Consider the following 13,009-nt stretch of genomic DNA (forward strand, 5'->3'; position numbering starts at 1 on the left):
GGGGGAAGGTTAGGTTTAGGCATTAGGGAGGGAGGTTAGGAATAGGCACTGGGGGGGAGGGTTAGGAGAGGCGTAGAGGTTAGCTTTAGTAGTACTTACCTATAGGTGTCGGGACGCCGCTGTCTGTATTTTAACCTGGGGCATCCCAATCGCTAGGATCCCAGACCCAGCTCGTTTTACCCAATCTATTTTAATGAGTTTACGGATTACCTCATTTGCCTATCGTTTTTTGCACAAGAATACGTGATGCGTCTTATATGCAAAGCCAAGACACGATATGGCCGACTAAGATGCTACACAGTGTAATACCAGTTTTCAAACGCAGTGTTCTCCCCAGGCTGTATTTTGCGGTTGCACCACCCGGCACTTTGGGAGCCTGCAAGTGGGGACAGTATCTGGGAGCTGTATAAAAAGGACCACATCCTACAGACTTTGCAGCTTTTTCATAATCAGACGTCTGGGCCTCTAATAAGAAGAGAAGAATTAATATATAAAATGTTATTTCAAGTTTAAATCATTATAAGGTCGGGGTTTAAAACATTTTGTTATTGAGAAGGCCCCACCCGGCCACTTCTTGATTGCACCCGGCTGGAAACATTTTCTGGGGAGAGCACAGAAATGTCAGAGGGCGTCTTTCCAAAACTGTAATGTATCTGCATTATACAGCCATTGTCAAGCAAATGATGTGGTCGCGTTGTAGATATAAATTAGTACAAGTGATGCGCATCACTGTACACGTCGATGGCTGCAGTCTCATCAGATACGACCAAACAGGGATTTCCCGCTGGCACAGGTTACATTCGTGTCCTTGGCAACTGCGACAAATTTCGTAAATCTGTATAAAACCATTCACAACAACACAGTTACACATACTGTATACAGTGCTCCAGCATCAGAGGCGACCAGACATGGATTACCCGATGGCACTGGTGTATGTGGGCATGACATAAATTCAATCCATTGTACTAGTAGTGCACATTAAAAATAGCTCACGACGCATTCTAGCTTATTAAACAGTGGTAAGATTATAGAACACATTGGTGGGAGCTGCAGCAATATTTTACTATTTTTAAAGAGCTTTTAATACATTTTTTAATGTGTGAAAGCACAAACAACAGTGTACATTAGTGAACAAGCCCTGACTGGATCTTAGTTACTGTAATTGTGGGTTATCCGTTCATCTGGGACACATAGCATCAGTATTGAATCTTGACAGACATCATAAGCTGTAGTTCACTACTCTTGCTTTGAATATTTTTTTACGCTTGGCAGACCAGAGAACACTCACGTGGGGGGTGTCCGAGTGTGGTGTGTCTGGGAAAGTAATTGGACAGAATTAAACTGTTTTAGTACATGTTTGTTAAACAAGGCGGACACTGGATTGCTAAAAAGTCATGAGAACAGATTGCTTATAGATATATAGATACATATATTCAGGAAAGTTACATTCATTAATACACGTACTTCACAAAGTTCCATGTTGTGTTTTGTTGTTTACCGGTAAACGTTTTTAAAGTGTTTGTTTTAAATAATTATGAATTGACGCCAATTAGTTCATTGTCATATGATTATAATATCCCTGTCAGTTTTCTTAAATGATGTGTTAAGATTATAATGATGATTCTGGGCCTGATTCAGACCCGCTCGCAAGCGGGTCGATGTTGCCCAAATGCGCATGCGCACGACAGAGGCGGCTCCGTCGTGCGCATGCGCGAGACCCGAATAACGACGGCCAAGCCGTCGTTATGGGTCCCGCACCAAAGGGGGCGTGCTGTCGATGGTGATTTACAGCACGTCCCCTTTGGTGAGCGTGCCGGGGGCGTGGCTGCCCAGACGGAGGCGTTCCCATGGGAACGCCTACCGTTTGGGGCCGGCCCCACTGACATCACTAGTGATGTCAGTGGGAGTGCTTTTGGCTCTGATAGAGCCAAAAGCACTCCAGGGCTTGCGGCAGCGAGACCCTACCACAAGGGTCTCGTCGCAAGCCCGATGGTCACGATGGTCTTGACCATCGCGACCATCATTTTGGCCGCTCGCTATAGCTGTGGGTGGTTACCCACAGCTATGCGAGCGGCCAGGAGGCTGCTCCAAAAAGGAGAAGGGACGGCCCTGATTCAGAGCGAGCGCTCTGTCAGAGCGTCCGGCTCTGAATCAGGGCCTCTGTGTGAACTTTATATATGAGTGAGTGGGGTTACAGATTTATACCAGATATCGGGGATGAATTTCAGGCTTTAGCAGTCAGCAATAATTAATTAGATAGCATAGGCAATAGTGAAACTAGCTTGTCGCACATGAGGGGATTTTTTACTCGCGCCCATGGATCCCATTTAAAGTGACACATATTCAATTGTTTGTGCTTGTGCCCATTTTACAAAACAGTTAAATATTGCTGTGGGCGCCCAAAAGTTTAATTGCCCCCAATGAATGGTTGGAGTAATTTACTAGGCAAATACCACCTGCCCTATAATATTTAGGGCTACGGTATGCAGAAAGGTCCATATCCACAGGTTATATGGGAGTGACACTAGTGTGATTCATGCTACTGATATAGGTGTTATTACTCGTACCGTCAGAAGTATCTCCTGAGACTACCAAATAGAGAATTGTTCTGATGCTTATAGTCCTCATTTTGCATCAATGCAACTTCAGTCTTCCTAGATATATATATATAAGCACAGTGAGATAATGTAAACATTTTAATATGATGAACCTTAACGGACAATTCCACTTTATAGTATTGTTAAAAATGTATTTTATACTTCCTTTACACTGAAAGAAAAGCGGTGGTTTGTCTTGGATCCAATTTCTCTGTGTTGGGGCCAGTCATGAAGTTTGGTCTACACAAAGAGGACTTAATACAGAGAGTTGGGGGCAGCAGAGAGTAACGTTGGCACTGTCTCCTGCCACCTCATGATGCTTTGCTCAGCTTATAGTCATAACATTTTAGAGTCCCCGGGCAGCATGGAGAACAATGATTAGCAGGGATGGACCTGTACATTCAGAACCACTCTTATGACGTGTCCTCCAGATGAAGGACCCTCATTATTTAGACACCGTATATGTGTCCTTTCAATATTCTGATGGCATTTTTTAGGCTGTTTCCATGCAGCACAATCTTTGAAAGGAACAGATAATAGTACCTGGACTTTGCTGCACTTATGCTATTTTTCCTTAATTGCCTCTGAGTTTTGGTAATACCACAAAAACACTACTTAGCACAAACGGCAATAGAACATTAATCCGCAATACTACACACACTTCTCCCAGTCTCTCATTTCATTCTGCAGATCTGTCACCGTAAATAGCCAATGGAATACCATCACCATTCTGTATTTTATTTTAAGATTGACCAGTCTAGAATTTTGCGCATAATGTTCTCATTAGTCACAAATGACATCGATAGCCTTCATACTGTGTGTGCCATGCTGTATTAAGGTAAGCGTGCATCTCCTAGTCATGAAGGTATGTGGGCGAGGAGATGAAGCGGAGTTTGCCGACATACTGGGGTTAGAAACGGTTAAATATCTAGAGAGTGACCGCACAGAGCATTTTGTCTATTTACACCTGTTTCACTGGGCATAGATCAAACTACCAGTATTGATTGGAAAGTCAGTAGTACAGACAGAGAGTAGAGGGAGAGCTGAGTGCAGGGCGGATGAGAGGACACGGCAAGTAATGGGCAGACATAGTCCTTTCCGGTGGGCCTGGGCAGACACCATGGGCTTTCCGGCGTCAAAACACTGATTGAAGAACAGGTACTAGTACTTCTCTCTGGAGACGGGGTTTGGGAAACAGTGGAGTGATCAGCAGTGTGTGGAAGTAGGACTGCATACAGAAACCTCACTAGTCTAATCTGCTATACGGCACATGCATCTGTTTTTAACTATTTGTATACATGCAAGGACTAATTGAAATAAAAATAAGGAAAGTGCATTTGTGTAAGGAGTTATACACCTTAGGTCTGTACCTTCAAGCAGATATCTTGTTTATGGTCTTAAGTTCAGTAAACTAGATATTCAAAGTTCTCATAAGCAGGTTTTATAACAGGAGCAATAAACCAATAAACAGCACTTTTATTTTTTTAATGAGGTATAATAAAAGCAATCAGGTTGAAATGTTTTTAAATGAGACGATAGCAGAGAAGCATGTGTTACAGCCAGTGGTACCTTCACCAGTAAATGGTTAGGTGGTTTGGCAAAGGTGAGATGTGCGCTGTAGATCTGATGAGAGAGGTGTAGTGGTGGGATAAGAGAGACATGATTGCTGGAGGGGGGAACACTCATCATCAAATTAGCAGGAAAAGGTGGGTAATAATAGTGATCTATGGGAGGTGTGTATGTAAATTATAGAAGGGGTACCGCTAACTTCGGAAGAGTTTCTGGAAATGTGTGATTTGTGGTTTGAAGGGCAGATAATGCAATGTTGCAAGAGGCTAAAATGATTCAGGAAATCGTTGAGAAATAGCAGAAGTTCCGAGTGTCACCAGCTAAAGTTGGGACAAAGGCAGGACCCGGCGCTGAGTGCGTTGCAGCAGGTGTGTGCGGCCATTGGAATAAACTGAGCAGGGGATAGGAATGGATGGTGGTGGGGGCTGAATTGAGTAGGAACAGAGGCTGCTTGTTATACTGTGGCGTCAGACAGAGCAGAATTTTACTGTACATTCACAATTGTTCTGAGTATGGCCTGGGGCTTCCAACAACGAAATCTTAATATTCAGTTTTCAAGCTAGATGTAAAGATGCAGACAATACATCTGTTAGCGAATCCCGGATTGTAAGCTCTGTGGGGAAAACAATTCTCCTAGTGTCTGTAGTGAATATGTAATCTGTACGATGTGCTTTAGGTTACATTACAGTTCTGACATTTTTGTTTGACTCTGAAAAAGCATGTAAGGATTAGCCTTCATTCAGGATGGTAACTAACTACAGCTCCCTAACGCCCGTCTAGCCGGGTATCTGAAGATTGTCTGTCTCTGTACTACCTAACTATATGGTTATCCTGTCTTATACATCAGTATTTCCTTTAAAAAATATATATTTTTGTGCATGGTCACTATTAATATTTATTTTATTGACTATTATGGCGTAAATGACAGTATTTAATATCTTCTGTTTCCTTCTTGTATACCAAAGTGTGCGTTTCTTTTGTACAGACAGTAAAGGCAGGCCGCGGTGACACAGTGCTTGCTGCTCACCATGCCGGGGATTGTGGTGTTCCGCCGGCGCTGGTCTGTGGGCAGCGATGATTTGGTGCTGCCGGGAATCTTCCTCTTTGTACTGCACAGCACATGGTGAGTGAAAACAAAATGATTTAATAGTTAGTACATGCTCCTATACAGTATACTATTAGGCTTGGGAACTTCCCCAAACTGGCCTAACCAGAGAAAATACTTCTGGGTATATTATTGTTCTTAGTTTATGTAGTGCCAATTAACACAGAGTTCTACAGAGAATGTATGTCAGTCATCTCAGTCCCTGTCCCATTGGAGCTTACAGTCTACAGTCCCTAACACACAAGCACATACACACTAGCGTGTGTTTAAAGTGCAGGAGGAAACCAGAGAACGCAGACACTAGGAGAACATACAAACCTAACACAGATAGGCCATGACAAGGAATTGAACTCATGACCTCAGTGCTGTCAGGTAGTAATAGCTAGTCCATGGACATAAGCTGGTCCTACAACCGTCTTTCAGTTCCTGATTTTCGTAATAAAAGTATATTGCACATGTCTGCTTTTTTCTGTTCTAAAAATGCATACAAGATGGTAGCAGTTGGCGGTTGCTATTCTGCAACATTAAAATCAACAGAAACCAGGAAACCTGATTTAGAGGACAAGATGCAGAACCCTTTAACTTAACTGGTGATCATGGAACACTCACACCTCCCATCGTCCTATGCATTGTCCCTGAGCATGATTACACAGGCAGGGCCCCCCTTACCTCACAGGACATGGATATTCATATTGGCAGGAGGCCCAGGAATCCTCCACCTTGTGAGTTGCAGGCAGGACCCTATTTATTGGGATGATTTTGCTGCAACTAATTAGTCATTTCACATTTTCTTCTCTTGTCTCCAGGCCTAATTCACTACGGAAGGCAGCTACGAATGCAGTAGCGATTATGTACGCAGTTCAACAGCGATAGTATGCTAATTAATTGTGATCGCAATGCGGTTGCTGCACTACATAAGGACGCCCACTTTACCTTACGCACATCTGTAATGTGTAGCAAGACTGCAAAACCATCGGTACAAGCGAGTACCATCGCAGCCTCACGCACACTGGCACAAGCGCTGACCTTACTCAGAAATTGCACACACACTATCAGGCCTCAGGTTGCGTAGGGAATCGCCGCAGTGGATAATTTATGCACACCCCTGCAACGGCGTTCAAATGCACTGGCACGCCTGCGTTTGGCTGGCCACCCCCCCATTATCACCCACAAATGGCACTTCCTGTCAATCACTCTGCGATGGGTCTGCGTAGTCGCTGCAATCGCAGCTCCGATCGCAATGGATAGTTCGCGCACTGCGATGCATTCGGATTATTGCGTGCGGATGCGTTCCTTGCTGAATCAGGCCCTCAGGCATCAATGTTTTCTTACACTGCGCTAGCTCTTGCTGCAGTCCATTCATCCATCCTCGGGCAGCACTGTAGGGCTCCTACTGATCTAAGCATGAACTGGAAACCTGTAACTGTGTGCAGTGTGCTGAGCAGGGCTGACTCAGAAGTGACTAAGGAGCAGGGTAGTAGCAGTTAAGCCTGGCAGAGGTTCTGTTACAGAGCTCATATTGGGTCATTCAATCTGTTTTAGGCTTCTATTGTAATTACAGTGCTCCCTCAACTTCATACAGTACATAGGCATATCCTGGCATTACAGCAAGGGTGATGTTATAAAGTGTGTGACATTATAATGGAATGAAAACAGTGTCATTCATTATTATACCCAGTATAAAGAGGGAACACTGTATATCCCTGCTAAGTGGCCGTACACACACTTTGTGCATGTGTCTGTGTAACACCAGTGTGTGTCAGTGTGGTGTGGGGTTCTGTGACGTTACTAATGAACATGGACCTGTGAATGTTTGTGTGTCTCTTAAAGGTTTGTTATCCTCTCTGTGGTTCTCTTCGGTCTGACCTATAACCCGCATGAGACATGTTCCCTGAATCTGGTGGATCATGGACGTGGATATCTGGGCATTCTGCTGAGCTGCATGATTGCAGAGGTGGCCATCATCTGGCTGAGTATGAGAGGAGGAATCCTATACACTGAGCCCCGGGACTCCATGCAGTATGTGCTATATGTGCGGCTTGGTGGGTTAGAGCTACATTTAAGCGTCCTCTTGCTATGTGCAGGGTAGAAACACTTTGTCTGTTTACACTGTCATTCATGTCCTCTAGCAATTCTGGTGATTGAGTTCATCTATGCCATTGTGGGCATTGTCTGGCTCGCTCAGTATTACACGTCCTGCAATGATGTCACCGCAAAGAACGTTACGCTGGGTAAGTGGAATCATTTTCCTTTTGTGTCATTTTAATCTCTTCTTTGCCAGCCAGATCTTACCTGTGCTCCTCCTATGTCATGGTATCGCTGCAGAGAGGGATATTTCCCAGGTAATAGGCACAGACATTTACTTGCCCATCTATGGGCTATATTTACAATGCGCTTCTCGGCGGGTTGGAGCTGAAAATTTAAAGCGGCACTCGCAGTCAGTGTAAAGCATGCTGGGCTTTGCACTGAATGTGATGCCGTTTTAAATTCTTAGCTCCAACTACCCAGAGAAGCGTCTGCTTACAAAAAGCCGCCGCTTTGTAAATGTAGCCCTATATATCTATAAATTTGTTCTTCATCCACTTTTATTCAGGGTGGTTTTCTCATTACCTATGCTAAATGGTCATACTCTGTAATTGCATTTTGCAGGGATGGTGGTATGCAACTGGGTGGTCATACTCAGTGTCTGCATTACGGTGCTCTGTGTGTTTGATCCAACCGGAAGAACTTTTGTGAAGTTGCGAGCGACGAAGAGAAGGCAGAGAAACCTGCGGACGTACAATTTACGGTGAGTGGGCCCCTCCCTAGCATTTGTGCCATGTACCACTTTTTTAAATTAATTTGTTTATTGTCATTTAGTCTAGTGTAGCCTGACCTGATCTTCTATATTCCTCAACCTTAGGCACCGTCTGGAGGAAGGCCAAGCCAGTAGCTGGACTCGCCGCCTGAAGGTCTTCCTGTGCTGCACTCGTACTAAGGACTCTCAGTCTGTAAGTCCACAGCACACGACTGATGTAGGAACATGGTTGCTGAGCATTACATCTGTATATAGACTCATTGTGTGACATGTTTAGAATCTTCCTACTTATTTTAACTTACATTTTAGGTTTAAACAACTTGTACTAAAGGTTCTTGTTCATTTAAAATGACAAGGTGATTCCAAGCTTCATAATAATTCTGTTAACCCATGAAATGTGACATGGTGATCTAGAGGAGCAGTACAGCTGATGTAACACACAAAGCATAATGTACTCCTTAACTAATTGGTCATTTATAATGGTATGCAATCGGGAAGCTGGCCGACATTATACCGACAGGCGGCTTCCCGACTGTCATATCCTGGCGAGGGTGAATTGACCGGCGTCTAGATGTAGACGCTGGTCATTTTACCGACGCCGGGAGACCGACGCCCGGCATCCCGATTGAAGTGATGCCGGTCGCAGCTGCGGACAGCCGCGGGGGGGGTTTAGGGCTCCCGGGGGGACTTAGGGTTAGGCACCTCCCCAGGGGACTTAGGTATAGGCACTTAGAGGGGGGATTAGGGTTAGGCACCCCTAAGGAGGGTTAGGGGGGTTAGGTTAGTTCATACTTACCTGGGGACGATCGGTATTTTCAGCCATGTCGGCCTGCCGCTGTCGGGATTTGAACCGCGGGACTTGTGTATGCCTACCGTTTGGGGACGGCCCCACTGACATCACCAGTGATGTCAGTGGGAGAGCTTCCGGCTCAATTTGAGCCGAAAGCTCTCTGGGGCTTGCGGCCATGAGACCCTACCACAAGGGTCTCGTCGCTAGTCTGATGGTCGCGATGGTCTTGACCATCGCGACCATCATCATGGCCGCTCGCAATAGCTGTGGGTGGTCACCCACAGCTATGCGAGCGGCCAGGAGGCCATTCTAAAAAAACAAAGGCCTGCCCTGATTCAGAGCGAGCGCTCTGTCAGAGCGTCCGGCTATGAATCAGGGCCATAGATCACTGTTTGTGTGTGTGTGTGTGTATGTGTATGTATGTATATGTATATATATGTGTGTATATATATATATATATATATATATATATATATATATATATATATATATATATATATATATATATATATATAAAAAATATATTTTCATGTTCTATATCTTTTGTGAGCTATATGGCTAAGCGTTGGGGTAGTATATTTATGGGGTGCTACATATGGGAGCTTTGTACAGTGCTATATGGATGAACATTGAGGGGTTTATTATATAAAATGTTTGGAGATTGGGGATCATGGGTAGATATGGGGCCAATTCCCCTTGGACATCTAAATGGAGTGTAATTGTGTGGTGCATATAATATTCTGGTCTAGCAAAGTTGGCAACGGTTTACTATAATCTCTGGCGGCACATTGCTGCTGAGCCGTTGGATATAATGATGTTATGTATAGTACAGCCTGCCTCCAAGGAAGGTATGGTGTAGTCATCAACCTTGCTTGAGTCTCCTTTGTGGAGAGGTCTCCTCAAACCTTAGTATTGTCCAAACTAATATGAGCTTTACATTCATTAATCAAAATATCCAGGTACACATCATAAAAAAGGCAAACGTTTCGAGGCAAAACAATGGCCCCTGGTACATCATGTTGCACATTTGGGTAGCACAGTCTACTTAACAATTCCATCATGATGTGATGCATTTGATTATAAAGCAGTTTCTTTGTATTTAATGTTTGCAGGTGCTAATATATATTTCTAAATCCCACAGAAGAATAGATAGGGTTATAACTGAGCTGAAAGATTGAGCTCTTGACACCTTTTTTAATTTTTCTTCTATATTTTATTTAATACATCTCTAGTCAGCGATTCCTGTGGCTGGCACATTACCGTAAATTATGGAGTAAAATAGTTAATATGCAGACTAGGTCTGGGCAGTGTCGGACTGGGGCATGAAGGGCCCACCGGGGAATGCAGTGGTAGGGGCCCATGCTTAAGGGGTGTGGTTATCCATCAGAGGGGGTGTGGCAAGTCACCCAAAATGCTTGGCTAATCAATAGGTGTAGATTGTATAGAAGGGAACCAATCACCCATATTGATCAGTGGTACTGCTCCACCAGATAACTGACCATCTAATAGAGTAACAATGTATAATTTGATGTCTGGAACCTGACACCTTGAAGAGGGGGTGGGCCCTTAGGCTGTGGGGCCCACCGGGGATTTCCCCTGTACCCCTGTGGGCCAGTCCAACTCTGGGTCTGGGAAATTTTTGCAGTTCAGTTCAGCACTAGATATTGTGCGTTCCTAGTCATTTAATAGCCTGTCTTGTTATCTGGATCTTGTTTATGCTGGTGTTCTAATAGCCCTATTGCACCAAAATCCCGGGTCTGTCCAGGGTTTTGGAACACTGTTCCAAGCCGGGTCAGACCCGGTATTTACCCCATTCCCACTGCAGCGCCGTTCACACTGCATACGGGTACAGTCCCGGCACTTGGAGATGATGTCAGCACCAAGCGCTGGAAACTCCAGCTCCAGGGGAGAGGGGGTCCTTCCTGGGGTGGAGTGGGGTGTCCTTTCGGGAGGCTGTGATGTCAAAGCTGTCACCGGGGAGAGATGGGCAGGGAGAGATTACAGCCTCCCCATGTGAAGCGGGGATGGGGTAAACACCGGTACGGTCCTTACCATACGGGGAGGCTGTAATCTCTACCTCCCCGGTGACAGCTGTCACAGACAGCTTCTGAATAGCACCCAATAAGCATGCTGTGAACGGGTCCCGAGGCGGAAGACCCGGGTTACCCGTTTCCACTGAGTATTTACCCGCGTATAAAACCCTGCTCGAGACCCGGGAAGAAATGCCGGGATTTTTTCCACTGAGCCGCTACCTCGGTTGAAACGACAATAACCCGGGTATTTTGGCCAGTGGAAAAGGGTATAAGTGAGAATCTCATCAAGACACCAGCAGTTAGATATCAGCTAATATATGGACAGGCCTGGCAACAGAGCGGGCCTAGGGGCACAACTGAACCGGACCCCGGAGAGCAGGGCTGGATCAGGGGGGCAGGATGCCATATGTGCTCCCTGGGCCACACCAGCTGTGAATGATTTTGGACCGGTATCCAACTGGCCCATTACCGCGTGATGCAGCCGTGGCGCTGGCTGCCAAGAGGGGGGGCTGATTCTTTCACCAATCAGGAGCATTGCAGAGGTGGAGTAGAGTTGTTCTGACATCCTCAGCATTCATCAGTCAGTGCGGCTCCGCCGCTCACAGAAGGCCTCCTGGCTAGCTCTGATGACTCCTCCATGCAGCTGCTGCCCGGTGAACCCCTCCCTCCTTGGTTATGAGCTTGACGGGCTCCTCTCCCGTTCTGTTCTGACTTCTCTCCAATACGATTCCTGCTGCTTATGTTTTGGATTGGTGTTGCCCTGTGAAATGATCTCTCACAGGTGCTGCGCTGCGAACTACTTGTATTTTGCTGTGACCTACTGCTGGGACACTCTTGTGTCTGTCTGCCTTCCATGTTTTCCAATCTCACCTGGTTGTCCCGTTATAGATTGGTTTACTGCTTAGTCATATGCTCACCATATTACCAGGCCTGTTCTTGCATTTTTTTTATTTTTTTTGTACAGAGTATGAGAATTTTTTTTTTTTTTGTAATATCTTTTTATTAAAGATTTTTCAAAAACCTAACAATCAGAAAAAGAGTTCCGAGAATTAGTTTTATGCTACTTCCGCTCCCATGCCGCTGTAAGTTCCTTATTCTTAAAGCAATGAAGAATTTGGTAATACATTTAGCAATTTATAGTAGTGCATGTGAATACAAATCCCTGACACTGTGCCCGCCAGCATCGAAAGATTTCCCACACACACCATAGAAAAGTTGTGATGTCAGCAATACCATAATTGACAAAATGTGTGCAGCTGGGCACAGCACATTGCAATCAATTGGATTCCCTTATAAAGGTGTTTGAGGGTGGTATTAGTAACCCTAACATTAATTCAATTAGTCAATTCATGACTATTTAAGCCACACACCCATTAGGCACACCATGCCTACAGGCTTATTGTCACATCCTTTTTCTGTTACAGTACGCCGGTAGAAAAGTCGGGGCCACCTCTATGTTTCCCCTCCCCCATGTTGCAAGTTGCCAGTCAGTCCAGTCCTTGCCAGAGAGTAACCGCTGCCTGAGCTGCTGCTGCAGTGATCAGCAGGGTGCAGGCATGTACAAGGGCCCCTGCTGATCAGTGCAGCAGCAATGCAGGCAGGGGGTTGAGGATCCGGCAGGCAGGTCTGTCTTAACAGCAGTATGGGCCCTGAGCAAAGCAATGCACTGGGGCCCCTACCCAGCCATTCACAGGACAAAAAAATTGAAATGGTCAATAAAATGAAACATTTAGTAGTACAAAATCAATCAGACATTTGATTAAAAAAATAGAAAGGTTTGGCTGCCCCTGGCGCTCACTATGTATACTGTGTATGGATAATTGATAGGCTGCAGCTGCCCAAAAAAGAAAAGTTGTGCAATCTTTCCAAAATGACTTGTATATAAAACATAGGCGCTGGAGAGCTGGTGGTTGCTCCTGGTAACCAGAGGAGTGGAGTTGGACCTGAGAAGCCGTCCCTTGCAGTCCAATAAAGTACCTGCAACTTTTTTGTCCCCACAAGTAAATAAATATCCCACAGCAGCACTGGAGATAGGCTGCTGTGTATGAGCAGTTGTGTCTCTCACACTGCCCTGGAGCTTATTGCTCAGCCGCAGCACAGCCCTTACCTTTTCAGTGA

General features: G+C 45.2%; 1 protein-coding gene across 2 annotated transcripts in view; it reads left to right on the forward strand.

Moving 5' to 3' along the window:
- The window catches only part of DAGLA (diacylglycerol lipase alpha), a 47,990-nt gene that overhangs the window by 6,445 nt on the left and 28,536 nt on the right, over positions 1-13,009 (forward strand). For both annotated transcript variants that reach the window (XM_088454531.1, XM_088454530.1), the window contains exons 2-6: positions 5,152-5,289; positions 7,102-7,313; positions 7,401-7,502; positions 7,921-8,059; positions 8,174-8,261. In XM_088454531.1, the coding sequence (XP_088310657.1) occupies positions 5,195-5,289; positions 7,102-7,313; positions 7,401-7,502; positions 7,921-8,059; positions 8,174-8,261 (636 nt within the window). In that variant the 5' untranslated portion in view covers positions 5,152-5,194. The remainder of the gene's footprint in view (positions 1-5,151; positions 5,290-7,101; positions 7,314-7,400; positions 7,503-7,920; positions 8,060-8,173; positions 8,262-13,009) is intronic.

The sequence above is a fragment of the Taudactylus pleione genome, unplaced genomic scaffold (assembly GCF_031769625.1).
Source record: "Taudactylus pleione unplaced genomic scaffold, aTauple2 ptg000619l, whole genome shotgun sequence".
Classification (NCBI taxonomy): Eukaryota; Metazoa; Chordata; class Amphibia; order Anura; family Myobatrachidae; genus Taudactylus; species Taudactylus pleione.